This window comes from Alternaria triticimaculans (assembly GCF_023758025.1).
Source record: "Alternaria triticimaculans strain BMP 0046 chromosome Unknown scaffold_2, whole genome shotgun sequence".
Taxonomy (NCBI): Eukaryota; Fungi; Ascomycota; class Dothideomycetes; order Pleosporales; family Pleosporaceae; genus Alternaria; species Alternaria triticimaculans.
The window spans coordinates 1,793,389-1,819,889 of record NW_026055959.1 but is presented as its reverse complement, the minus strand read 5'-3'; the positions used below and the strand labels follow the sequence as shown (position 1 = coordinate 1,819,889).

The window sequence follows — 26,501 nt, the reverse complement described above, 5'->3', positions numbered from 1 at the left end:
CGCCGTCCTCCAGTAACCCTCCCATCACACCACCATGGCCGACGATACGCGGAATACCGTCGATTTGAATGCGCTGCCGCCAAAGCCCCGCGCGCCGGCAAACACTATGCCCGGAGGCACAGCGCATACAGCAGGCGGAGAAAAGACATCAGATGGCGGCCCTACATATATCGACGCAGTACGAAGTCTTGGGCCGGAGTACTACTTGAACTTTCACAAACGCCCTTGCGTACGAGACAGTCAATTGCAAGGACTAGCAGCTGGCTTTGCAGGAGGAAGTTTGGCCGCTATAATAGGGAGTACGTAACAAGAAACCCCTAGATTGCACTCTAGGGCAATGTACTGACAGCACCATAGAGCCCGTCATCACATCCTCCAACTGGGCCGTAGCAACCTGGTGTGGCGTCTCCGTCGTGTCCTACCAAGTATGCCAGTACTACCGATCCAAGGAAAAGGCCGGCATAAAACAAGCACAAGAGCTCATGGAGAAGAAGCGTGCGAGTATTGAGGCAAAGAAGGAGGCTCGGCGGAGGGCGAGGGAAGAGCAAGATCGACTGGAAATGGAGCGGAAGGCAGAAGAGGAGAGGAGAAAGAGCTGGAGTTATTGGTACCAGAAGAACGTCAAGTTCTGGTAGTGTTTCGCAGTCAGGGCGCTGGGGAACGGGCAATCTCACGTATAGTTGTGTATAAGAATATGTATGATATGTCCTGATGTGACACGAAATCGTATGAAACGATGTATGTGCGCTACTATTTGGCTTTGTTGATCTTGACAACATATCGCGCAACAACACCTCCTCCGGGAGCTCGGTTTCTCTATCTACCCATACACCCCTGCGTCAACTCCCAACCCTACTCCACTCTTCCTCCAGCTGGCCAGGATTATCTCCACTGTATCTCATCCATCACAACAACGGCCACGCGCAAAGTAACAACAGCTGCTGAGGCTGATCACTGTGTTGAACGCACCGAAACCGAAGCCTTCTTCTGGAAGCCAAACGTCTGGGAGATCAAGCGTGTTACCACTACCGAACTATCGCTGCTCGTCGCGAAGGCTCTTGACCTGGACGACAAGAAGACGCCAAAATAACGAAGGCTGACGCTCGCTCTCCTGCCTTACCAAAATCGAGTGGTCAAGTCGGCCCACCACAATCACTATCCTGATCGAAGGTCAACTCTGGTCGAGATGGACGCAAGGTTCGCTGCCCACGCTTCAACCCTCAGTTGAACCAAGTCCACTCGCGTTCTTGGTGCCAGGCACAGCTTCCTCCTCACTCTGTGTCTCGCCAGATTCTTACGATCACCAACTTTTCCCAACCCGCCTTCTTTCCGCTCGATCCTACCGTCTCCGCCATCCAGCCCGGACCCCAATCTCTTATCCGCTGTTTGACAGATTCCGGCTTGTTCTGCGCGCACAATAGCACATATGCGACACCTCGATCCGAGTTCAATAGTTCCGGTAGCTGCTCCAACATTCTATCGGTTACCACCATGCCATCCTCGCCTCCGGCGTACGACAGCTCTAGAAGGTACGAGTCCTGTTCGAATGACGTCGCTGTCTTTCCTTCCGGCACAGTGTTGTACTTGTCGTGGCTCGTCAGATCGGGCAACTCAGCTGGGACATATGGTGGATTGAATATGAAGACATCGACAGAGTGCGGTCGGATAGCACTTGCTAAGTCGCCGTTCACGACATCGATGAAGACCGAGCGTCCATTCTCCCGCTCTCTGATGGCATCGCGGACTGTTTGAGAAGCAGCTTTGCAGGCGAAGCTGTTTATATCAACCCCGAGTGTCAGCACATCGTGGCGACTGAATATGATGCTTGCATTCGCAGCGACGAAGGCTAATACGACGCCTGATCCTACGCCCACTTCAAGCACCAATGGCGGGGTCGTTGAAGCATCGCCAAATCGCTCTTTCAGGTATGCGGTTTCCGACGCAGAAGAGAGCGTATCGAGTAACAGATATGAGTCTTCGGCTGGTTCGTACACGCGATCGAAACAGACGTGGGCTGTTGATGGTGTTGGCAGCATGGTTGCGATTTTGTTCGAGATCGGAGGTGTCGGTGTGGGCCAATTGGAGTGGAAGGAGCACCCTAGTCTAGAGTAGAGCCGAGGCTGAGGTCATCACTTCTTGAATGCATCACAGTTCCTCTGTCGCAATATTTCGAAGCTTCATCCGATTTTTGTGCCAGTATGAGAGCCTACACGCGGTTACTAGCTACAGCAACAGATGCAGGAGCATCTAGACCCTTTAGGCCAGCACCTGCTGCCTTGTTGCCGCCAATACCGCTTTACCGTCGCCTGCTACGCTCACATAGGAAAAGGCTGGGCGTGGAAGAGCGACTACTTGGTGACATGTACGTCAAGGCCGAGTTCAGAGCGCACAGGGACATCGACAACCCCGTGCAAATAGTGAGTTGCGATCAATTCAGGGTGGTGGCTATGCATCACAGTTGCTGACATGGACAGATCGGATTTTTATCGGAATGGCAAACATATTGTCAAATGCTCGAAGGAGATTCATGGAAGGAAGCCAAGATGGACAAAGCAAAGATTGACAAGATGAGCGGTAGGTTTACCAACATGTGTAAACGTTGCCTACTGACTGGATCATAGATCAACAAATTGGTCAGCTGTACGAGCTCATGCAACAAATCAAGAACCAGGCTCAGGAGGACGCCGATGCCGAAGAAAAGCGTGTGGTTGACTTGCTTGACAAGAAGGATCCCAAAGAATAGTGATCGCGCCACGCGTGAATCACAACCTGGAATCCAACAACGATCAAGGGGCAAACGTGGCAGACTTCACTCCCAACGATGAATGCGTAAACACGAAAAGCCTCCATACTTCACATCGCACTCCAGGATGTACTATATATATCAGCAATATCAGATCAGTCTCCAGTATCCTCTACGCCCACGTCTGTCGCTCCATGATCGCACTCCATCAAAGACTCTTCGCTTCACGATTTGAAGCCCTCTTCAGCCCATCGCAACTACCAACACCCCTTCTTGGCCTAATCGTATCCTGCTGAGTGGTGGACTATCGACACTCGACCTGTGTCGTCTGACTACCCGAGACCTACACCTTGTGCAACTTCTCTGTCCGTCCGACATGTGCGGCTGCACTCTATACGACTCGCCAACATGCGGTCATTCTTGGATCTCCATGAGCCAACCTTGCGGCTTTCTTTCTGATCTCCTCAATTGCCCCAACCGCCAAACCTATCAGACACTAATTGCACCGCCATACACCTGTCCTATTTGTAACGGCGGATTTGCAGATCGAGAGACGATTGAAATGGTTCAAGGACCTTGGGGTTGTAACCAAATGCTTCGAAACCACGTTGGTGGCAACTACGCGATCCCGGGTCAGTGGGGCAGCGCGCCGTTCATGTCTGGTGGGTGGGGAGGCCCAGCGATCACTTCTGGACCCATGTCTGGTGCTATGATTCCCATGAATCAGGGCTTTACCTATGACCACCGCCTCACTGGCCCTTATGGCCCTCAAAGCATGATGTCGCATGCTCCGATGATCACGAACGGACCGATGATGGGCGGCTCAGGGATGGTTATGCATGAACCGATGATGTACGACAACGGATTTGGTGCCTACGACGATGGCTATGCCAGCGACTACAATGGATACTGCGATGGCAGGCGAAAGAGAAGGAGGCACAAGAGCCATTACAAGTACAAGTATACAGACAAGCCCGCGACCAATTGTACAGTTATGTAGATTGTTGGGTTGTTAAAGTGTATGAGATATTGCAGTGGGGCTCTGTGTATATAGGATATTGCAGCTGTTTCATTACCTGGGCATGCATAACGTGGTAGCGGAGTTGAAGCACGTTCCTTAGATACTTCGCTGAACAGCCAGGTGAAGAGGCGATAGTGAAGCAACCACTGCCCTGGTAGCGAATCAGCGGCTCGGTAAATTTTAGGGCAAGAAGACCCTGCGTCAAGAAACGCCTAGCCAACGGCCAAAGGGGCCCAAGAGTGAGGCGGCGAGACTACAAGTTGACTCAAGTCAGTCTAAACTACATATCTAAGCTGAGTGTCGATCGCGTAAAGACGTTCAATCTGTTACAAGAAGGCGTGATCAGCCCCTTTGCCCTTGCTTTGTTCGAAGCGCTACCAGTCCGTCGGCTACGTCATTCGTCACGGGGCCCGGACTCCTTGTAACCAGACTTCCTAAAACATTACTGTACTTCTCCTGAGCCATCCACCATTCACAGCACATAGCAAGAACCAATCCAGACCACACATCTACAATGGCAACCAACGCGCCCACCTTGATCAACCTGCCGCCTCCACCGTCTGGCGACGAGACGCCTGGTGATGCTCCGTAAGGCATATGCGCTTGGTGGGGTTCATTGAAATAGTCGGACTGACGCTGTATACACAGAGGTACCCCGAACTCGGTCACCACGACCATGTCTGAGCTCTCGACTGTCGCCATCAAAGACGGACATCGCGGTCACTTCCCCCACCACCGGAACCCTGCTGAAGCTGAGCGTGCCGACCGCATCTCGCGCCTGGCCGGTCTCGAGCGCGTTGCAGTGTCGGGCCGCACTCCCCAAGGACTCAACCCAGGCAGCGCAGCCAATCCTCCGCCAGGCTACTTTGACGCAAACAACCAGCCGCAGCTCTTCCGTGAGCGCAGCACGGTTGGCAGTGCCAGCGCAACCGGATCCGTTGGCGGTCGCACGACGTGGGCAAGTGGCAGCGATGTCTACGAGCCGGACCGCATGAGCGAGGACCAGGACATGGACACATCAAGCATCGGAGGCTTCAGTGACGAAGCCGCCTCTCTTGTTGGCTTCGGCGAGGGTGCGCGCACACCAGCTCGGCAGCATAGTCAACTCGGCAGCCCTGCTGTTGGAAAGGCGAGCGCTCTGCCGGGCTACTTGCGAGAACAGACGCCGACCAGTCCAATGTCCGGCGTCAGCGTGCCTGTCAGTTCTGGTTCGACGCAGACCATGTCCAGCACGGAGCAACAGAAGAAGGAAGCACGCATGATGAACGGCATGACCTACGATGACAACGTCGTCGACACAGCGAGCCATGCGCCCCCCGCCAGTGGTCGTGATGGAGACTCTACTTCTGGAGACGCCATTCGCGAGCGCATGGCGCAGCGTCAAGCTGACAAAGATGCTGGCATGGACTATGAGCAGCAGAAGGACGCTTAGGGAAATGTTTCTTGTTTCACTCGAGTCATGCTTTGAGGCGGGCGTTGGGCAAAACCTGATAAATCACGGAAGGCTATTCCTTGACAATTGTTCAGGATGTTAGTATGGGCGGAAATCAACCAGCCCGAGGGCTGCGAACAAGAGTTTTTTTTATGAATGCAATGCTATTATGATTGACCACCGCTTAGAGTCTTGGACCCCTTGCGCGATTGGCGTGCTTCCCCGGTTTCTCTATACTTCAGTATGACGTCGCGCACGCGATTGAATGGCTTGGAGCGCCCGTCCGCCGCCGTCACTCGCGGACGCGTCTGTAACCCCGCAAGGCTGTGTCAGTCGATGCGCAATCTTGGGCGACACGGTTGATAGTAATGGTATGCAGCGAATCACACCCCGCATTTTGGCTGCAGCTTGCGGCCCAAGTGCCCTGGCCAGGCAGGAGACGATCTTCTGGGCTCTGCATCTGCAGGCAAGCCCTCCCCACCTCATTGCACTTCACATGCCGCAAACACCACTCAGCCCAACTTGAAGCTGTAAGACGCGCGACTGCTCGTCTTCTTGCGACAGGACCATTCAGATCATCTAGCCACCACGCGCATACAAGTACCTCCGCACCCGCGCGTTCCGACAAACACTTTGTGTGGAGCCCCGCATACCCCAAAACATAGCCGCCGTCACCATGGCAGACCACGACACCACGGAGGCTATTGACGTCAAGGACACGTCCCTCAACAGCTCCGTATCTTCCATCGGCCGCACACCTCCGACTGCGCTCAAATTGGGCTCCAGCCCCAGCCCGGCATCGTCCCACCGTTCGAGCTTCGCGGAGCACATGCGAGGAACGCCCACATCACCACGCGCGTCACGGCAGCCTTCGCTGACACAGCAAGCGCTACAAGACCTCCTCAACAACCCACCAACCAAGGGCGGTGATCCAAAGTTCCAGGGACGCGATTGGAAGACTGTCAGACTCGGAGAGATTGTCGATCCTGACCTGGTGAGGTTCGTCGAGTACGATACCAGCGTTGAGGATGCGACGAGCGTGGGTTATACACAGCTATCTTCATGCGCATGGGCTGATTTGCATAGATACTAGTCAAACATGGCGCCCCTAATGTCGTCCTCCTGCGCGAAGATGCGAACACACGGCATGCGACCGGGACCTTCGATTACAGCGACCTGAATGCGTACCTCCTCCTCGTAGTCGGCCTCGCGCACCCCGAAGAAGGTGACATCGCCTCGTTCGACGAGCTTGCACAGAAAGGAAGAGAAGGAAAGCCCATACCGCTCAAAGACGTAAAAGAAGTTGGTGGCAGGAAGGAGCCGCTGATTACTCTCGACGAGACAACGGATCTTTCCAAGGCCATAGAAGTCTTCGGAAGCGGTGTACATAGAGTGTTGGTCGCAGAAGAAGGCACATCGAACGTCAAGGGCATACTTACCCAGCTAAGACTGGTGCAATTCTTCTGGGAGAACCGATCGAGCTTCCCAGGCGTAAACCAGCTGTACCCACAGCTGATCAAAGACCTGAATCTTGGATCCAAGACCGTTCTAGCCATCAAGTAAGTAGAGCGCAGATTCGCAGAAATCACACGGCTGACTGGATGTTAGTGGAGATAAGCCTCTTGCGGCGGCTCTGGAGCTCATGAACAACGAAGGCGTGTCGTCGCTGCCAGTCTTGGACGCGCAAAACAACGTCATTGGCAACATATCCCATGTGGATGTTCGGGTAAGTCTCCTCTGGTCAGTTTCATATTACGCGACTAACGGCTGGCTCATAGCTCTTGACCAAATCCACATCGCTCCCACTGCTTCGCTCATCCTGCATTCACTTCATATCTGTCATCTTGTCCGAACGGGGAGTGAATGACGGCAAGGACTCCTTCCCCGTGTTCCACGTCAACCCATTCAGTACCCTCGCACACACTGTGGCCAAGCTAGTCGCAACCCGCTCGCATCGCATGTGGGTCGTGGATGCGCCGTCTCCGGCCTCATCAGGGCCATCGACTCCAGCGATAACACCTGCGATTGTTGTTCCTCCTTCGCCAATCACACCACTACCAGGGATGGCAGGCCCAACACCCGTCAATTCCACTGCGCCGACCCACCTTGCTAGTACTGGAGCGGTTGCCCCAGCTATCTCCGCATCAGCAATCTCTGCTATGCCAGGGGCAAGCTTATCTGGCAGACTAAGTGGCGTCATCAGTCTCACGGATATCCTGAATTTGTTCGCAAGAGCAAGCGGGCTGAATCCCCATGACCCCGACGAGGCGAGACGTGCTAGGCGCAGGTCTAGCTCCAGTAGCATGAGGCAGAGCATGGATAGCTCAAGGAGCGAAAGTGTGTCGGCTATCGCTGGAAGGAGGAGCAGCGTGAGTGAGAGGGAAAAGAATGCTCCCGCAGCTCAGGGATTGGGCATCTCCAGAGGACGAGGTGCGTGATGTTTTGTTGGAGAAAGAATTACGCTCTGGAGAAAATCACTACCGAGATATTTCGGACATAACTATTGGCTCTGTGATATTGATGGGCGTTACCAGCGAGTTGTCATTTCAGGTGGTCATAGAGTAAATATTGCCAGCTTTTCTTATGGCACACATTTCCCTCAATCGGGACCGTCATATGTTTATAGAAGTCGCATGCTTGGGCGCGCGAGAAACGAAATAAAAATAGTGTATCAAGGCAACTCAGCATGTCCCATTGTATCATCCAACTTTCCTGAACAAGAGACCGTCGTGTATGGCGGACGGGGGTAGAGGCCATTGAAGGGTTACGGTATCGACATCAGGCGAAGACTTGGTAGCGTCGGGTTTTGACTCTCCCTGAACACATTCAGGCGCTGGTGTTTCGTCATCCTTCTTCTTCGAAGTGCACTTGTCGTGTTCGGCTCGAGTCTATTCCACGGATTTTAGAATGTTTCCACGAAGTATGTAATCATTTTGAACCACACATACAAGGAAGTCGACCTGATCTCTTCTGCGAATAGCCTTCTCGCAGCGTCTGTGTATGTTTCTGTAGGGAGGCTGTATGACCATGGTTTGCTATGTTGTGCTATCGTTCCCGTGGAAATTAGATATAGATACAGTTGCGAGGAAGTAAGAAGACTATTGGTATTTGAAAGGAAATATGATACCAGGTCTTGTATTCGTGCATACTGATTGCCAATCTGGTGAAGTACATGGTGTTTGTGCTGTCGTGCTGCTGTCGGCTGTGCTCGTGCTGCTGGCTGGTGGACGTTTGGTATATGAAGGGGTTGAGAAACACGAATGACCTGTATCAGGAGAAGGTCTTGTCACTGCAGAATATAATCATGATGAGGGCATCTTCACATTGTCACATTGTTCTGGCATCGTGGATGGCGTTGTGTGAAGCGTGTTGGTCACTATTTTGGACGTGTGATGTTGAAGCAAGAGAGCGATCATATATTGACATAGGGATGTTCTCTCCATGCATTTGGAAGACCAACTCACGTAGTGGTGGAATATGATGTGAAGCAATGCGGCGTTGCCCGAGATGCCCGAGATGCACGCAAAGATGCTATCGCCCATTGGGGAAGGTGCTGCCAAGGCTCGCTTCTCTCACAGGTCGACCAATATTGCTCCCCACCGAGAATCCGTTTCTCACGAACTTTCGAACCGACAAAATTAACGGCAGTCTCTCTTTACAACCAGAACCGATTGACTACCTCAAGCACTAGCCATGCGTGAGTATCATCCTTCTGGTCGGCTCTTACGAAGATGCGCGAAGTTTCTGAGTGGCTAGGACACCCAATGGAGGGTGTTTCTTGACACTCAGAGAATTCAATCATCTTCAACAGCCAGGCTTTCCTAGAAATCGCCATGCGCTTACATCCTCAAAGCTCCCAAGTTCGATCCCTCCGAGGTGAAGGTCATTCACCTCCGTGCGACCGGTGGTGAAGTCGGTGCCTCATCCGCGCTCGCCCCCAAGATCGGTCCCCTCGGTCTCTCGCCTAAGAGTACGCCACGAACCCATCGACCAGCGCACATGGATGGAAATACTAACTCGTTCTGCAGAGGTCGGTGAAGATATCGCCAAGGCCACTGGTGACTGGAAGGGTCTCCGTGTCACCGTCAAGTTGACCATCCAAAACCGTCAAGCCGCCGTTTCCGTCGTTCCCTCCGCTTCCTCCCTCGTCATCAAGGCCCTCAAGGAGCCTCCCCGGGACCGCAAGAAGGAGAAGAACATCAAGCACACCAAGAGCGTTCCCCTTGATGAGATCATCAGCATTGCCCGCACCATGCGCTTCAAGTCCATGGCCAAGTCTCTGCAGGGTACCGTTCTTGAGATTCTCGGAACTGCCTTCAGCACTGGCTGCAAGGTTGACGGCCGTAGCCCCAAGGATGTCTCTGACGACATCAAGGCTGGCGAGATTGAGAGTATGTTATACTTGGCAATTCGCGAAAATCAATCACTAACAGAGCGCAGTTCCTGAGGAGTAAGCGTTTGCACCAAGAAGTGTTCACGATCACGATGGAACGATATATGCCATAGAGGGTGCTACATAGCTGAATGAGGACAACGTCTCCCACCCAGAGTTACCCGTCCCGGGACCGGTGGAGTTTGCACAGCCGCGGCGTTTGGGATGTTTGATACCATACTATAAAAAGTGACCCTGGCATACGGCAATGATACAATGCATCTTGTCGAATCAAAACGGTCCCATGCGTGTTGTGATAATCCTTTGACAGATCTTACACATATGCCATGTTCCTCCCTTTCTGACAGATACCCGGTGTTAATTTCTACACCTAGAGGGACATAGCGCGCACTGTAGTATATAAAGCTGTCAATGCAAGGCCGTAATGTGTCGCAGCCTGGAAGTTCGGAGTTCCGCACTACACTTCCGCGATTCCGCGTCACCAGTCGCTTCCTGACACCTGAACAACCCACATAATCGCTCGAACATGTCGGTCGAACGTCAACGCCAACCGTACAATGCGTCGGCGACGATCAGATGAGCTGCCGCGCTTCGTAGACGAAGCTAAATCTCCCTCGTTCCGCCTGCGACGCCGCCACGCGTACTACTTCCTCGGCTTCTTCCTTCTCTGCTGGATTCTCTATCCATCGCGCAAGACGACACCTCATACTGGAGATACTATCAGGGTCAATTGGTCGAATTATGCGTACAGCGTGTACGCGACCGACAGCACCCAGCTATGCCACGCCGTGATGGTCCTGGACGCGCTCGCTCGATTCGGTAGCAAGGCAGACCGCGTCCTCTTCTACCCGGAGTTTTGGGACACAAAAGTAGACAGCGCTCAGGACCGAGACAGTCAACTACTCAACTTAGCGCGCGACGTATACAAGGCAAAGCTTCATCCTATCAGGCTGCTTGAGGTAGCAGGCCGTACAGAAGGTATGCGTTGCGCAAGTGCCCATTCGCCCGGCACATGAAGCGAGACTCTACAAGCACATGGCTGACTGTTCTCAGGTGACTGGGTATGGGACAAGACCGTCACGAAGCTCATGGCCTTTGGTCTGGAGTACTACGACCGCGTAGTCGCTTTGGAGTCGCAGATCACGCTCCTCGACACTCTCGATGAACTCTTCCTCCTCCCTCAGACGCCGATAGCGATGGCACGGGCATACTGGACGGACAGCAAACCGTGGCCATTGTCGTCGACGCTAATGGTTGTCAAACCTAGCCTCGACGAGCTTGCGAAGTTCAAGAACCGCATGGAAGGGGGTGGTGATAGCATGTTGGTCGAAATGCACAGATATGACATGGAGATTCTCAACGAGCGCTTTGAGGAGAGCGCGCTAGTACTTCCACATCGACCTTACGCCCTTCGTACGGCAGAGTTCAGGCGCCACAATCATTCCGAGTATCTAGGCAGCGCTGATGAGACATGGGACGCTGAGAAGGTCTACAAGGAGGGGAAAATCATCCAGTTCAGCGACCTGCCGCTGCCTCCCCCATCAGTCATGTGGTCAGAACAGGCGTTAGAGGAGATGCAGCCCGATTGTGGGGGCAGCCCCGAGGGAACCTGCGCTGAGAGACGGATATGGAAGGGCTTATATGAGGATTTCAGAAAGAGGCGGAAGGACGTTTGCAAGTTGCTCAGTGTGGCAGCACCGGACTGGACTAAGATCAAAAGCGAGCTTCATCACGAGGTTGTGACTGGGTCTGGTAGTGTTGCGCCGGTAGGTGAGGCTGCGGCTGCGGCTGCGTCTGCGTCTGGTTCTGGTTCTACTCCTGCTCCTGGTGCACCTTCACATGAGAAATAGCTAGCCATCAATATCCGCAAACCTATGTACCTGCATGTTGTCTTACATTTGGCTCTCGCTTACGGCCCGATTGTAGTCTTCGCCAGCCCATGCCGAGGAAACTCTGAAACTGGTGAGCAAACGGTGCACAGTTATGCAATGATATGGCGGATAGGTATGGTAGCGTCATCTTGGAGGAGACGGTAGCAGTGCCGCCAGCCGTGGCTGTCGCATCAGGGCGCAAGCTGAAGCTTATTTGATTGCTGGAAATAAAAGCGTCATGATTGGTACACTGGAACAACCCATGACCACAGGCTTAGACAAGTGACCAACATTGTCTCCACGCACCAACAACGCAGATTGAGTGATAAGACATGTCGACAGCCGATTGCTGTGCCTCATGCATCAGCCCGCACAGGCTCGCAGCTCGGAAGGAAGAAGGACGGCGCCACGCGTTCGCGGATCCGCCAAAACCTCCGAAGCGCCACCCTTTCAACTCGTCGCTGCATTCCTCACGACCACCATGACCACCACTGCACTCGCATATGAGACTGTTACACCAGACTTCCCACATGCACACTCACCCCGGAATGTCAAGCCAAATTCGTCACAACAGAAAGAGCAGGTCATGGTAACACGAGGCAAGCATGTTGGGGTACCAGCCGTTTGTTTTAGCGCGGATTCCGAGGGCTCCATTCGCGGTCGGGTGGTGGGGAACCCACTTTTACTCTAGCCTCCTGCTCGGGGGCCGTCACGCCAACCCCAGCACTCGGTGCAGGTTGTCAGCGTGCAGGGTTACCATGGCTATATTCCAAGGCGTGGACACTGAACGTAGTATCGAACCTGGGGGCGCACACTTCGTATATGCTCCCAAGGATGAGCAAAGCAGGTGGGGTACGTTGCAACACGGCAGCAGCCACAAGAGAAATGCGGTACGGATGCGAGCGCGGGGGCGGCGCGGTCTGGTGAGAGCGGGAATGGGTTGCAGCAGAGGCTGTCGAGAGCTCGCATATGCAGCAAGGCTGAGCAACTAACTGGCCCTGATATATCAGCTAAGGGGCACTTCCCGGTTAGTGCACCGCCCAGTCGCTGATCTGTGAGCTTGGGATGCGAATAGCCTAACCAGGATGGCAAAGCTGAATTACTCAATGCGAAATTGATAGATATCCTCCTTCCCTCCCTCACGTTGTGAATTTACTTCGGAGTACACCGTCAACGCTGTTCGTCGTCACCACTCATGGTTGTTGGCCATTTATAACAACAACATAAGAACCCACTCACTTCCCGCAGTCGTTGCTCCCACTCTCATTACGAAGTAGCATCCTGACAGCTGAACAACCATGCGCGATTTCATCTTGGCCTCCGTGGTCACAGCCTCAGCCTTGTTCGCCAGACAAGCTGAAGCTGTCGCCGCAAACCCTCTCCCGAAACCCACAAACATTACCTGGGGCGACTCTGGCTGCTTCTCTTTCGGATCTGTCGCTCTCGATGCGCCGGACCATGAGGTGCTCTCCGCTGCGTTCGACCGCGTTACTAAGACCATCGCGGAGCTGAAGTGGATTCCGCAAGCCACCGAAGCATCGGTCACATCGTTTCAGCCTTTTCCAACCCCAACCGCTGCCTCAAGAAAGCGCAAGAGGCAGTACAGTGCACCACCAGGAAATTGCACAGGCACTATCACCAAGGTCAAAATTGACGTCACCAATGCCCACGCTGAGCTTCAACATGGTGTTGATGAATCCTACACGCTCGATGTCGTAGCTGGCTCGGATACTGTCGATATCACCGCTGGAACTGTCTACGGCGCCCTCCACGCTCTCACCACGCTCCAGCAAATTGTGATCAACGATGGCTCAGGTAAGATGATCGTCGAACAACCCGTCGCTGTCAAGGATGCGCCACTCTATCCGGTGCGCGGTATCATGATCGATACAGGCCGCAACTTCATTACCAAGGCCAAAATCTTTGAGCAAATCGACGGAATGGCTCTTTCGAAGCTCAATGTTCTGCACTGGCATCTCATCGACTCGCAGTCCTGGGCCGTGGAGATCAATGCGTATCCTGAGATGACCGAGGACGCCTATTCAGCCAATGAAGTCTTCACCCAAGATATGCTGAAGGAAGTTATCGCCTACGCCTCCGCACGTGGCGTACGCATCATTCCGGAAATCGATATGCCAGGACACGCCAGCTCCGGTTGGGCGCAAATCGATGAGTCCCTACTTGCCTGCCAACACAGCTGGTGGTCAAACGACAACTACGCACTGCACACAGGCGTAGAGCCCAATCCAGGTCAACTTGATATCCTCAACAACAAGACCTACGAGGTCACAGCCAAAGTATACAAGGAAATGACACAGGTCTTCCCAGACAACTGGTTCCACATTGGTGGTGACGAGCTCTTTGCAAACTGCAACAACTTCTCCACTGCAGCCCTCGCATTCTTCAACAGCGGAAAATCAATGGGCGACCTCTACCAAGTCTGGGTTGATCGCGCAATCCCCAACTTCCGCGCACAAGCCAACAAGACTTTCGTCATGTGGGAAGACGTCAAGCTTTCCGCTGACGTGGCCGCTACAGGTGTCGTACCCAAAGACGTCGTCCTACAAGCTTGGAACAACGGTCTCGACCACATCAGCAATCTTACCGGACAGGGCTACCGCGTCATTGTTTCCAGCTCCGATTTCATGTACCTGGACTGTGGATACGGAGGCTGGGTAGGCAACGACCAGAGGTACAACGTCATGGTCAACCCCAATGCGACAGACGGTTCAGCGAACTTCAACTGGGGCGGCGGCGGCGGCTCCTGGTGCGCACCATACAAAACATGGCAGCGCATCTACGACTACGACTTCACGCTCAACCTGACCGACACCCAAAAGGCGCTTGTACAAGGCGCCATCGCGCCTCTCTGGTCCGAGCAAGTCGACTCAGTCGTCATTTCTCAGAAGATGTGGCCGCGCGCTGCTGCGCTTGCCGAACTTGTCTGGAGTGGAAACAGGGATGACAATGGCAACAAGAGGACCACAGAACTGACGCAGCGTATTCTCAACTTCAGGGAGTACCTTGTTGCGACCGGTGTACAGGCTAGTCCGCTGATGCCCAAGTACTGTCTTCAGCATCCACATGAGTGTGACCTGAATCTCGATCAGACCGTATTGCACGAAAATCCCGCTGTCTGAGAGGTGGGGCGTCCTTCTTTTTAGCATCAGGATGGTGTTCAATTTTTCGTTCTTCGTTCTATGGGTAGGGATTTCAGAAGATGGGTAGAAAGTTTTTGGTGAAGAGGAAGATGAAGGGTCGAGACACGTTTGCGTCTTCGTACATACCCATTTTGACTTCGAATACACGTCGTTATTCTACGTACCCGTGTCCGCATGTGCAACTGCTTCGCGTTATGAAATGCGAGATGTGGTCTATGAGACCTTTATATATGTCATTAAAGGGTGCTGGGGAAATTTGACGTAATAGAAGTTTGCTATTAAGTGGTTATTGCCAACCAGGTCATGAAATACCTTAACTCCGTTGCGCATTCATCTCGTGGACACAGGATGTCTACTGCCCCTGCAGCACCATCACTTCTTCTGCAAAGGCGTTCATAATCTTCAGGTGCCAATTTGACTTGCCCGACTTAGTTTCTTTCCATTTGCCTCCGCCATTACATCCTTACGGCGACTTGAGATCCTTGGCTGCAAGCACCTCATTCGCAGCTGCCATCTCGGGACTGGTAATCTCCTTCTTGCCTAGCGTGTGCGGGTCGGAGGATTCGTCTGAACTGCCAAACGGCTTCTTCACTGCGTCTTTGAGTTTGTCGGTCGTGGTCTTGTGGAGCGAGTTATCATTGTCGTCAGTGGATGTAGAGGTGGACGTCGATGTCTCTGGAGCAATTGGCTCTGTAGGAACGTGTTAGCTTGTGTGTTGAGTGTCTACACGAGTGGGCCTAGTAGGCCATATAATCGAACAGGATGATGGAGTAGAGAGACACGAACCTTGGAATTGAAGGTCGATGTTGTCATGCGAGGGTGCGGTGCTGTCGACAGAAGGGGAGGTGGTGCTGGTAGCCCCTGGAAGCCCATCCGTAGGAGGCTCTACAAGTTGTTAGCATACATAGGTATACGCGCTTGTTCATCGCCAAACTAATAGCAACGAGACCGTTGAAGAATAGCGCAAGACTGGATAAACACACCCTGGAATTGTGCCGACTGGTTGCTAGTAGCCATGGTTGATGTGATTGGTTAGGTAGAATTTGATCGACAAACTATGAAATTCGAGTGATGTTTTGGCGCATCGGACTTGCATCCGCGGGGAGGCTGGCATCGTGATATACAACAAGCTCGCGCTACGTCACCGGCTGACAGTGCGTGCCGTGGCTGTCGCGTGCCCAGATGATTGGGAGTGGCCGAGGCGCAGCCGCCCCACTTATCCCGCCTTCTAGCGCTCCAGACCCTGACTGAACCCTGAACATCAGCACGGTTTGGGCCAAGTGCTCGTCAGAGGCGGGCTATCGAGATCTAGAAAGGGACCTCGGGATCTGGATTTCTTTATGCGGAAAGAGGAGGATGTCTGGCAGGATTATTTGATAGCCTTGGCTAGGGCTAGACGGCGTTCTAGATGATCCGGATCGTATGGAGCCCGTTCTCGTAGCGGAGACAAGGCAGACGAGCTTTTGTTTCTTCGTCCAACTCCACCAGCAACTGGTCTCTGCCTTGATGCGAGCTAGCCTCGACAAACCCTATCCTCTCAAACAACTTTCTTTCCTCATTAACAAGCCTTACCATTAAGCAAGAGACCGGATCCCTTTCTTTCGGTTTACCAGGCACGTCTCGCTGTAATTGATATGGCATGAAGAAGAGATTGCCGCTCGCGCTGTCATCGCTGAATGCAGTCTCGGTGACCAGGGGAGTGTCAAAGTGTAGCGAAGGAAAATCTCGCCAAGTCTCCTGACCGTTCACCTCGTTTGAACAAACCAATGCTCCGTCGACTACCACGGCCATATTTACGGGTGGACAATCGAATTGTTCACCTGCCCCATACACATGGACCTTTGGGCACAGTTTCATGGGCTTTAGTGAGCCACGCAAGTCCAACCATCCACTCGTCACTGCACCGGTTATATCTTCCGTCGCGTACTGGAGAGAAACATCCTTGACTTGCACTAAATACTCTTCTTCTGAGCAATCCCTAAACCCTATACGTCCATCAAGAGAAGCCCAGCTCCATGTAGGTGCTCTGTATACCTGAGGTCGGGAGGTACGTGGATCAGTCAGGGTTATCCAAAATAGATGCGTTCCGAGACTCTTGCGCCACATGCCAGCGACGTAAGTGTCCCCAGTGTGAGGCATTATATGTTTGGCGATACCGGAAAGCGCTATTAGCTTATCGCTTGGTACTGACAAATCCATATTTGTATAGTGACCAAGGACCTGCCGATACCAGAAACTTAGATAGAAGTCCGCGGCGTTTGAGGCCTTTATTTGCCAGAGCTTCTTCATGTCATGACCTTGGCTTACACGTGATGAAATCCCCTCTGGGGACGTTTCACAAGCGCCAAGTTCCCGACACTCCCAGAATAGCTGATAGCGACAAAAGTGAAGGACCCGTGGCGCGAGAAGCCTCTCCTGGAAAACCCATCCCCTGCTATTAAGCTTTGCATCCAGTACGTGACGTTTCCACAAAATATCTTCGTGCAAGACATAATCCGCGGGTTGGGTATCCGGGTCCGCACGGCTAGTTTCAGCCTTAAAGCTGACGGTCCCGCAGAACTGAGGCTGACGGAACCGAAAAAGGCCTTCAGTGCTGTCGCTGGCATCCGCTGCAGACAGATTACAATAGGAATTGAAATAGACTTTGTCCATCAGGCTAGCTTCACGGTACCAGTCCTGGTGTTCAGTTTCACCCTGGATAATGCAAAGGCTGTCCACCCATAGATACCGAATTCCAAGTCTTTTGGCTGCTTCTACTGCTTCTCGGAATGTTCTTGGTAGATCATCGATTTGGTATACTGGACAATGGCTTTTCGCCATTGCAGTGGTCAGCTGTATCAGCTTTGCGCTTCCCCAGCAATGACTGAGGGTGGCGTAGGGGCCCGACGGCGGCGTTTCTGCTGTATGTATGAGCCATACACAGCTGATCTCACTGTTGCAGTGTCCTAGATCTAACAGTCGCGTCGGATACCAGGAGTTCCTGTCGTTACTTGCGTTGCAGTCTCTGTGGTTTTGACTACAATCTTGCAGCCATTTGGCAGCCACCTGGAAGGACGCATCTGAGCCTGTATTGTCAGTGGTGACACGGCCCAGTGGTGGTAATTCCGGGCTGCGTATGTAATCTGTGGTAACTTAGTTTCTGCCGGATTGTAAACGGCTAATCAACGTACCGATCTTTCTTTGTAGCGAAAAAGGGCTATGTTTTGGATACAACCTTGGAAAGTTTGGCAAGTCGTACCTTACACAGAAGCTAACTCCGTTCGTTCGGTATTGCGGAGTCATAACTATCTTAGTGACCCACGAAGACTCGGCGCCGGTATCGTCCACTAAGACTCCATCATGAGTTCGTGGTTGCGTGGCATGAAAGTGTTCCTGTTCAGCTCTCGATAACCGACTCCAGACCAACACACATATATAGCATCCATTGGCTACCGACCTGAAAAGTGAGTCTCGTGTACGATGATGAAGTTCCTGATAACGAAGACATTAGTGTTGCTTCTTTTCAAGACTCATAATGTATATTGCTTGTCAGACTTACGCTGAAGCTTCTCAGGCCCACGCTGAAATCATATTCGACCTCTGGGTCATGCTTTGACTCGGCGTTCTTTGAAAACCACCATAGTATGCGATACTGCGATAACGACTTTCTACAGAGCTCACAGAACATTGCGAGTTCACTGGGGGTCTGAAAACGGTGCTTGTAGCGCTTCTGTAGTTGCCTATATCTCGTAGAAGAGGAAACTGCAGGCTTGCGGCGTGGTCACCCCACCTTCCATTGCTCCATCTTCGTAAGTCTGCCTTATCGAGCACACATATGAGAAGAAAGACGCGTAAACACGAGTTTGTTTCCAACGAAGAGCTTGGATGTGAGCATAATACGAGTTTGTTTAGTGGCATGAAGGTTTCGATTGATTCAATGGTTGATTTCCGAGGTCGTGTTGCAATGCTCGAGACGCCATACCCAGACCAGCATTAGCAGCGGAACCCCCAACCGAGCTTGCTTGAAAGATACGTAACCCCGCTGCGGCATTGCCCCACCATCAAATCGTTCGCAGCTGATGCATTCAGCCGCCTGGAACATCCTCTAAACTCACCAACGTATGGTTATAGCTTTTGTAATTTTCAATTTCGTCAACCACATCCGCCCGTTTAGCACAGTGGTACTGCGTCGCACTCGTAACGCAGCATATGTTCGATATGCGAAGATCCACGGTTCGATTCCGTGAACGGGCAACCCTCATTGTTTTTGAGGTTTGCAATGCCTGGTACATCGTGATGTATCCTCTGATTTGTTTTTGCGTACCCCTAGAGCAGTCAGCAATCGATTTTTTTTTAGACAAAACAGGTTCGCGTAGGCTCCATGTTGCTCGGCAATACCGTGAAACAACTGGACTCAAGAATGGTGTGCTACGCAGAGGGAAAGGATGAAAGCGGCAGTCGGAAGCATGGAGGTGTGGCGGTGAGGCGAGCGCGGCTGCGGCCACGCTCAGGGGCGCTGGCTAGTCGAAGGTGGAAGAGGCATGCGTATTTAGGTACAGCTTTTGGGAAAAGAAGAGAAAATGTGTAGTCAAAGTTTGCTACCAAAATCATTCTGCTTTCTCATGCAGTGTCACGACTCTTCGTGCACCTATCCGACGGGCCTCGTCCTCATGATTATGTGCTAGCTGCACCGAACGCATCAGTACACTCGGCATGAACAAACGCATCTCAATGTCGTGGTATTTTATCAAGACTATAGTACAGCAATACAGCTCCTATGCTGCTGCCTTTTGCGGCTTCCCGCCAATCAGCGCCAAAATGTTGTCGAACAGACCCTGCGGTGGCGGAGGGACTGAGCCGTCATGCAGCACATTCTGCAGATCCTGCATATTGAAAACATGCTCGTCGCGCTCAATGTCTTGAGTAAGATCTCCAGAAACCAAGAGGTTCGCCAAAGGTCTACCGGCCTCTTCTTCTTCGTCTACTGGGTAGGCGATGGACCGCCTGCCGAAGTGTTCCTCTGGCGGGGGAGTCGGCAGCTGTAACGATCCAGCGCTAGGAGTGATTGTCCTGAAGTACGATCTAGAGTCAAGAACAACGTAGCCACCGCTTGTTCGGGACGCGAGTCCGAGCGTGATGCTGAAACATGTATCTTTCCAAATTGCCTTCTGGTGCTCTGGACTGTGGATGGAGATCCTCGACGAAGTCCTCTTCTCGAATTGAGGAAGTGAGACGGCGAATGTACCATCGACTTCGTTGCAAGCTAGTCGAACGAGCGGTACGCGCTCCAGCCGTCCGATGCCAGGGGTTTCTATCGGGGCACTGTACGCGAGTGCGTCCGAAACCATGTCCCAGACAGTGATCGCATCAGCAACCACTACCAGATGTTGTCCAACAAATCCAAGGCCAGAAAGAGCTGTGACATCGATCTCTGTAAGTGATCGTCGAATGGTTGCAGAGTGAGTGTCGATCAGGTGCGTGACACCAGCATCTTCATCCAAATCCCAAGAGATTGAGACAGCAAGGACGGAGCCATCGGATGAGAAGGCTAGTCGGGAAGTGCGCGGTGGTAAAGATTGTTGCGAGCCTTCGGTAATGTCGAGCTTGTCATTGATCTCAACTGCTCGATCGAGTGACCAGGTGACTAGACCTTCCTGTTGAGCCCCACGAACGATGACTCCGTCGCGTGATCGTGTCTTGGGCCTCCAGATCCGTACGACATGGTCTTCACCAACAGTCGCGAAGCCCGGAGCAGCAGGATCAGCGACAAGATGGAAAACTCGTCCGTTGCCGCATACGTCCTCGAAGAAGTGTGGAGCGTCGATGCGAGTTTCCAGCTTCCATTGCGCACTGGTCTTGTCGCGTCGCCAGATCTTGAGGTAGACTTCACGACGATTTAGACGTTCTTGCTCGTTGAATTCTGGAATGCCTTCATTCAGATAGCGAGCATCTGATTGTGGCGGAACCCACTGCGAAAGGAGTAGAAGTCAGTGTGTGTGTCAAATGCGTCTTGTGCAGTTAGAACTTACCTCATCGATTGTGGCAAGCCATTCTCCATCGTGGCTGACTTGAATGTGCATGACTGTGGGTTCTTTGATCTGACCTCCATCTGGCGCGACATTTGGTTCAGTCGCGTTGTTGCGAGTGAGTGCCTGGCGCCCTTTAGCACGTTCGTTCGCGATATCATAAGTCTGTAAGTATGGCTCAGGCTTAAGACCTTCCTTCCGACGAGGTTGTGATGAAGGTACGGAAAAGAAGACTTCGGCTGGATTGGCTGGATTTACAGCCATGGGTACCGCATCAAAGAGGCCATGATACTTGCCAGACTTGGTGTCCTTAGGCTGTTGTTCGAAGTCGATTCGACGCGATTGGATGCCGATGATGTTCGTGCGGGCCTCGAGCTCGGTGGTAGAAAGAACGATGACGGAGTTGTTGGCCAGTGTCAATGCATAGGCTGAACCAGTAGGAGATACTACAACATTCTCAATAGCTGCAGAAAGATGAGGTAGGTGTTGAGGTTGTCCTGTGGCAAGCTGCCATATCGTAAGGACAGTCTCGTCGCCACCTGAGATGATGTAGTTGCCGTCCAAAGACCACTTGACAGACCCTACCGCGTCCCTGTGCCAATGGAGTCTCTTGGGCCTGAAGCTCGCGGCGTTGTCCGCTCCTTCCTTGTTGCTCTTCTCAATCGCAGCAAATGAGGCCAGAATGTCTTCAAAGAGAAGAATCACGCCAGTATCCTCACCAACAGCAATGTCCAGTACATCTCTTTGGTTACCGTTGTCTTGTTGCTCGCGGTGGTAAACGCTGAACGTGGTGATCTGCTTCGAGAACTTGAACTCGCGCCAAACATACTCAAAGTCCTCAAGAGCCGTCTTGCTGGCCTTTGCGCGCTTTCCAACGACGATAGAGTCAGTTGTAGCAGCTACAACATATTTGCCTTGTAAAAGCACCTGGAGACCGCGGATCGCAGAGCTTGCACCCAGCACTTGCTTGACTTCCTTCAGTTCCCGGGATTCTTGGCGCCGAGTACGAAGGACGCGCACACTGATGGTATGGCGGCCTTCATCAACATCATGACAGTATACGAGGTCATCGTCGGCCTTGGCCTTGGAATCAGACCCAGGTGGGGAAATGACCGTCATGTGCTGGACTGTGGCACCAATGTTCCAACGGCCAGCCGTCTTGCCAGCCACCCAGTTCCACAGTATTATATGCCCGTTCGAGTACGCGGCGTACACGAGGTGAGGGTTCGCGGGTGATAGGGCATACGTTGTGAGGTTTCCTGTGTCGTCTTGGGAGAGCGTGTTGACAAGCAACGAGGTTTCGGTGGCATATACGCGTAGCGAATTGGAGTCGGCTATTATCAGATACTTTTCGTCGGGAGAGAAGACAGGATCGGCTGGTATGAACCATCCACCTTGAACTCGTGAGGAAATCCATCTCTCTGTCTTCTTGTTCTTTCTCTTCTTTACTATGGCTTCTGTCGCGGTGCCTGTCACTTCAGCCTCCGTAATTCCATCGCGGTCTTGTCTGTTCTTTTCCTTTCGCTCCTTCTTGTCCTTCTTTTTCAGCGCAGACTTGGATAGTCCTGACTTGGCGAGCTTGCCATTGACTTCAGCCGGCTTCGTTGGGGTGTCGGTCGTCGCATCTTGGATCGCGCCGTTCGTTATCGGGGTTGCAGCCGATTGCTTCTTTGGCGTAGGCGTGCTCGTGGATTTGGGTACTGCATTGGTCGCGCCGTTTACAGGTTCGCCGTTGCGACCGTCAAGTTGCGCGGCGGCATCGCTCTTTCTCTGCTTCTTGGACTTCTTCTGCGCCGCAGCTTCCTCGGCCTTCCTCTTCAGTTGTGGAGTCGCATCCGCCATACTGGCTGATTCTTGGTGGTGTTGGCGTGAGAAACCACGAATGTGGGCGACTGTCGTAGAGTGTCTGGAGCCGACATGTCGAAGGCTTCGAACTTTTTTGATGGACCTTGGCCCAAGCTTTTCACCGCCCGCGTCGCTAGCGCGCCCGCAACTTTCTTTGGCGTCCACCACGTCCAACACCGCGAGAACCTCACCTTAACTTTACGCGCTCTCATAGCTACTGGGCTGTCGTCGCATAATCTCCCACATCACACCGAAACTCCGGAAACCCCAAGATGATTGTTCCTATCCGTTGCTTTTCTTGCGGAAAGGTAATAGGCATACTCTCCAGCTCATGCGCGCACCCACTCACAATGTTCAGGTCACCGGCGACCTATGGGAGAAGTACATGACCATCCTTAGCGAAGGAAAGGAAGAAGCGTAAGAAGCCTTTTCGGGATTGTATTCGCGCGCGCGCCTGCCCTCTAACCAAAGCCGACCACCTTTTGCTACTCCAAGTCTTATATAGCAGCAAGACCTTCACTAATACGTCTTCCATCTAGTGAGGCCCTCGACGAGATCGGTCTTCAACGCTACTGCTGCCGCCGCATGATTCTCACCCACGTCGATCTGATCGAAAAGCTCCTCAAGTACGTGCCCGCTGCCGATGCCGACAAGGTGTTGCGTCGCCAGAAGGAAGAGGAGAAGAGGCGATTGCGGTGATTACGTCCCGGACAGGGGCTGACACTTATCACAGGTACAACGCCAGCGAACGAGAACAAGCCCGCGCCGCTCGCGGCGGACGATAGTCAAAGGACGATACGAACAGAGAATCTGGAGTTTGGGAAGGCATACTTTATCATGGCAAGGCGTTATTCGGGCGAAAGCATATTGGGTTGCACTAGATCTCATTTCACCCACAATCTGGAGGTTTGTGAGATCAGGCAGTGCTTGAGTATAGTGAGAGCCGCGGGCCCGTCTTGGAATTTGGTCGACGCGTAGGGCATATGTACAAAACGCGCAGTCTCAACATCTACCACTTGGACCGATAACAGAGCCTCACTTCTGATCATTCCTCACACTTCTTACCCTCACTGCCCCAGTGCTCCTCCACCCACTCGGTCATAATATCTGTAAAGCTCTTCTCGTTGTCAAACGCCTCAGTATCCTCCAGCCCTCTTTTTGCCCCCAGGTACTCGAGCGCCAGCAATATCCATTTCTCAATAAACTGATTATACATGAGATCAATGGTCTCTGGCTCCACGTCTGTCTCTGATTGGTCGAAACCGACAGCTGACTGAATACAGTTCGGAACATTGTAGAAAGCGATGGGCTCGTGGATCGTATCATCGCCGTCTGCCCCAGCATCGTCCTTGGTGGTGTAACCTGGGAACGGTTGTGGCCCATCGATGCCATGGAGAGGTGCCTGGCCTTCGGGGAGTTTAGCGAAGGCGAAGTCAGATGTAAGCAGATGTGGTCGAGACCGCGCTGCCGAAACCTCTGGTGGCTGCAGGAATGCATTGCTCTCCATCATGGCCAACATAATGGGACCCTCATTGTTTAGTAATTTGAGCACCTGACTAGCGGCCTTGTAAGGTACATCCTTGATGTATCGGATCCCACTGGTGAACGGAGAGACCAGGAACTTTGTGTCCTTGGTGAAAGCTCCCTTGAAGATGTCAAAGCGGATAGCGCCAGTGTTGGTAATCACAAATGCCTTCTTTCCACCCTGGATGCCATCAGACTTTTCAATAGTCTGCGGCAGCAGTTGCTCCTCGATCCAGGTAAAGATACTCTCGTTGTGCGGGTATGGGCGACGGCTGATCCAAAGATCTTGTGGAGCACAGCCGTATACTTTGCCCAGCCCAAGAGACGCTCTGGCATCACCAATCGCCTTGGAGACCTTCTTACCGTGATCGGTCGCGAACTCTTTGGCGTCTTTTCCGCTGTGGTGACGCAGCGAATAAAGATTGTTGTCAATGTATCGACGGGAGAAGGTGAGCTTTGGACTCTGAGCTAGAGGCGTTGCGTCTTTGGTACCGCCAGTACTGAGACCGTCAATAGACATGAAGCCGAGCGTCTCCATATATCGCCCACTTTCAAGAGCGACAGCTTTGTTATCAAAGATCTTGTAGTCGCGGATGTGGCTATGACCTCCGAAGAACTGGATGGGCGTATCCCAATGCATCGACCGTATAGTAGAGAACAAAAGCGCATATTCTTCGGAACGGATGTCAACATGGCCAAAGACGATGATCAAGTCGATGTCCTGGCTTTTAAGGGCTTCTGTGAACCACTCCTCGTGCACTGTGTCCTCAACCCTCTGAACGACAGTGTTGTTTGCGTTGCCCGTGAAATCGAATAGGAATCCGAAGGCCAGGATGCGTATACCTTGGTTTTTAGTAGTGAATCTTTTGAAGCGGGGTGCGAGTGGCTCCCGCTTCCCAGTCTCGGGGTTGTAGATGTCTAGATTGGAGGCCAAGTAGTTTCCTTTGAAGTCGGGAACCGTGTGGAAGTATTCGCCCTCAGCAGTGTTTGCTTTGTACAACTCATGGTTGCCTGAGCATATCAGATCGATGTTCTGTTCTTTGGCGATCTCGTAGGTAAACCTAGATGTTGGTGTGGGAAGTCAGTACTCATCTCACCTGCATTTTGAAGGGAGTACTAACTTTCCACGAGGCTTTGAGGAGTCGTAGATGGCGTTTCCTTCTGCAGGGGGAAACATGAGATTAGTATACATATCATACGCATCTTTACACCCAACTCACCAACACGGTCTCCAGTATCGATGAGCAGCAAGTCTGAGCCATCCGCATCTGCTTTCTCACGCATGTGCTTTGCAAAAGAGACATAGTCGCCCCAATCAGAAGAGAAAGACGCCTCTTGGAGATGGCCGCCCCACCACCCATGCACATCGGTAGTATGCAGGAAGTTGAGCTGTGCCCACGGTAGGTCGCGCAGAGGAGCCGCTTTAGGACGCGGCGCTTCAGGTTGCACACAGGATGCCGCTTTGAGAAGGGCAAAAACAACAAGGGATTTGTGAAACATGGTGAAAGACATGGCGCTGTACTACCCGTCCCCGTCGCAAATGAGGTTGTCTCAAGCAACCATCAAGGTACTGGCGATGCTGGAACGTAGTCTGATGACAACCTTGGAAAAGACAAAGGTCGAGATGGAACGCGCAGGAGCAGGAAGCGAAACGAAAGCAGCAAAGTGGTTGCAGCGGTGATGAACAGGTGATGTTGGATGTTGCGGTCAGTGAGTCGATAGCCAGCCACCCGGGCCCGCTTTTAGCCTAGTAGTAGCACCAAAAGGTAAGGCATGATGCATCCGCCGCCCGCGACGACGCCAGCAAGCTGCAAAAACGTGCAAAAAGATAATGTCAGCGGTGGGATTCGAACCCACGCAGGTTGCCCTATGAGAAACCTCTTGAGAGTGCGTCTTCCGGAGAAGACAAGCTTTCGCTTGAGTCACACGCCATAACCACTATCGGATGTTAGATGGGAAGATGTCAGGAGCTGGGAGAAATGCTTACCTCGGCCACGCTGACTGATTCGATGACAAATTTTCAACATAGACATTATATATCGCAGAATCTTCTTTGAGCTCTAGCTGCATGCTGTGGGGTGGCCGACATCCCCTTGTCTTGAAGTGTGTAAGCTCAGCAACCATTTCCGTATAGCATGAACCAGACCCATTCTGGATATCCACACTGTGTAGATTACATAAGAACAACGTACGTGTGAGCGGTACAGCTTCTCGGTCAGCCGTGGTTCATAAGACGGCCACGAGTGAAGGTCGCCGACACCGAGGATCGACACAGTGACGTGCTGAAAACAGGAGACAAAACAGCAAAAGGCTTGCAGTGGTAACGAGACATGTGATATTAAATGTTACGAACGAGTGTCGGACGGTCAGTCAGTCGATGGTAGCCAGGCTGCCTAGGTAGCCAATCAGGCAGTGACGTACGCGGTGAATGGTTGACGGGCCGTGGCTGCAGCGAGCTGGTCCATGTGAAGTCTAGCGCCAGCCTTGCTAAATGCAGTTCAACATT

At 52.6% G+C, this 26,501-nt stretch overlaps 11 protein-coding genes and 1 non-coding gene across 12 annotated transcripts; 8 read left to right on the top strand and 4 right to left on the bottom strand.

The window, feature by feature from the left end:
* Positions 1-34: 34 nt before the first annotated feature.
* On the top strand, positions 35-635 carry J4E78_002262 (uncharacterized protein; the record flags this gene model as incomplete). Its single annotated transcript, XM_049362909.1, has 2 exons — positions 35-299; positions 358-635. The coding sequence occupies 2 exons, from the start codon at positions 35-37 to the stop codon at positions 633-635; spliced, it is 543 nt and encodes a 180-aa protein (XP_049225501.1).
* Positions 636-1,271: 636 nt separating this feature from the next.
* J4E78_002261 (uncharacterized protein) lies at positions 1,272-2,036 on the bottom strand (the record flags this gene model as incomplete). Its single annotated transcript, XM_049362908.1, has 1 exon — positions 1,272-2,036. The coding sequence occupies one exon, from the start codon at positions 2,034-2,036 to the stop codon at positions 1,272-1,274; it is 765 nt and encodes a 254-aa protein (XP_049225500.1).
* Positions 2,037-2,198: 162 nt separating this feature from the next.
* J4E78_002260 (uncharacterized protein) lies at positions 2,199-2,743 on the top strand (the record flags this gene model as incomplete). The annotated part of the gene is made up of 3 exons (XM_049362907.1): positions 2,199-2,417; positions 2,475-2,574; positions 2,622-2,743. The coding sequence occupies 3 exons, from the start codon at positions 2,199-2,201 to the stop codon at positions 2,741-2,743; spliced, it is 441 nt and encodes a 146-aa protein (XP_049225499.1).
* A 1,535-nt stretch (positions 2,744-4,278) lies between these two features.
* Positions 4,279-5,196, top strand: J4E78_002259 (uncharacterized protein; the record flags this gene model as incomplete). Its single annotated transcript, XM_049362906.1, has 2 exons — positions 4,279-4,352; positions 4,413-5,196. 2 exons carry the CDS (start codon positions 4,279-4,281, stop codon positions 5,194-5,196), a joined length of 858 nt encoding a protein of 285 aa, XP_049225498.1.
* Positions 5,197-5,872: 676 nt separating this feature from the next.
* Positions 5,873-6,759, top strand: SDS23 (cell separation during budding; the record flags this gene model as incomplete). Its single annotated transcript, XM_049362905.1, has 2 exons — positions 5,873-6,235; positions 6,283-6,759. 2 exons carry the CDS (start codon positions 5,873-5,875, stop codon positions 6,757-6,759), a joined length of 840 nt encoding a protein of 279 aa, XP_049225497.1.
* A 2,130-nt stretch (positions 6,760-8,889) lies between these two features.
* RPL12 (60S ribosomal protein L12) lies at positions 8,890-9,650 on the top strand (the record flags this gene model as incomplete). The annotated part of the gene is made up of 4 exons (XM_049362904.1): positions 8,890-8,893; positions 9,050-9,166; positions 9,225-9,587; positions 9,637-9,650. The coding sequence occupies 4 exons, from the start codon at positions 8,890-8,892 to the stop codon at positions 9,648-9,650; spliced, it is 498 nt and encodes a 165-aa protein (XP_049225496.1).
* Positions 9,651-10,146: 496 nt separating this feature from the next.
* Positions 10,147-11,439, top strand: J4E78_002256 (uncharacterized protein; the record flags this gene model as incomplete). The annotated part of the gene is given in 3 exon segments (XM_049362903.1): positions 10,147-10,150; positions 10,166-10,567; positions 10,643-11,439. 3 exon segments carry the CDS (start codon positions 10,147-10,149, stop codon positions 11,437-11,439), a joined length of 1,203 nt encoding a protein of 400 aa, XP_049225495.1.
* Positions 11,440-15,084: 3,645 nt separating this feature from the next.
* Positions 15,085-15,717, bottom strand: J4E78_002255 (uncharacterized protein; the record flags this gene model as incomplete). Its single annotated transcript, XM_049362902.1, has 4 exons — positions 15,085-15,311; positions 15,408-15,506; positions 15,605-15,620; positions 15,712-15,717. The coding sequence occupies 4 exons, from the start codon at positions 15,715-15,717 to the stop codon at positions 15,085-15,087; spliced, it is 348 nt and encodes a 115-aa protein (XP_049225494.1).
* Positions 15,718-18,764: 3,047 nt separating this feature from the next.
* Positions 18,765-18,854, top strand: J4E78_002254. The gene has a single exon. It is a non-coding gene; the product is annotated as a tRNA-Thr (tRNA).
* A 521-nt stretch (positions 18,855-19,375) lies between these two features.
* Positions 19,376-22,468, bottom strand: J4E78_002253 (uncharacterized protein; the record flags this gene model as incomplete). Its single annotated transcript, XM_049362901.1, has 2 exons — positions 19,376-20,569; positions 20,630-22,468. The coding sequence occupies 2 exons, from the start codon at positions 22,466-22,468 to the stop codon at positions 19,376-19,378; spliced, it is 3,033 nt and encodes a 1,010-aa protein (XP_049225493.1).
* Positions 22,469-22,743: 275 nt separating this feature from the next.
* On the top strand, positions 22,744-23,256 carry RPB10 (DNA-directed RNA polymerase II subunit L; the record flags this gene model as incomplete). The annotated part of the gene is made up of 4 exons (XM_049362900.1): positions 22,744-22,779; positions 22,830-22,888; positions 23,011-23,097; positions 23,205-23,256. 4 exons carry the CDS (start codon positions 22,744-22,746, stop codon positions 23,254-23,256), a joined length of 234 nt encoding a protein of 77 aa, XP_049225492.1.
* A 260-nt stretch (positions 23,257-23,516) lies between these two features.
* On the bottom strand, positions 23,517-25,279 carry J4E78_002251 (uncharacterized protein; the record flags this gene model as incomplete). The annotated part of the gene is made up of 3 exons (XM_049362899.1): positions 23,517-25,056; positions 25,117-25,156; positions 25,216-25,279. 3 exons carry the CDS (start codon positions 25,277-25,279, stop codon positions 23,517-23,519), a joined length of 1,644 nt encoding a protein of 547 aa, XP_049225491.1.
* Between the last annotated feature and the right edge of the window lie 1,222 nt (positions 25,280-26,501).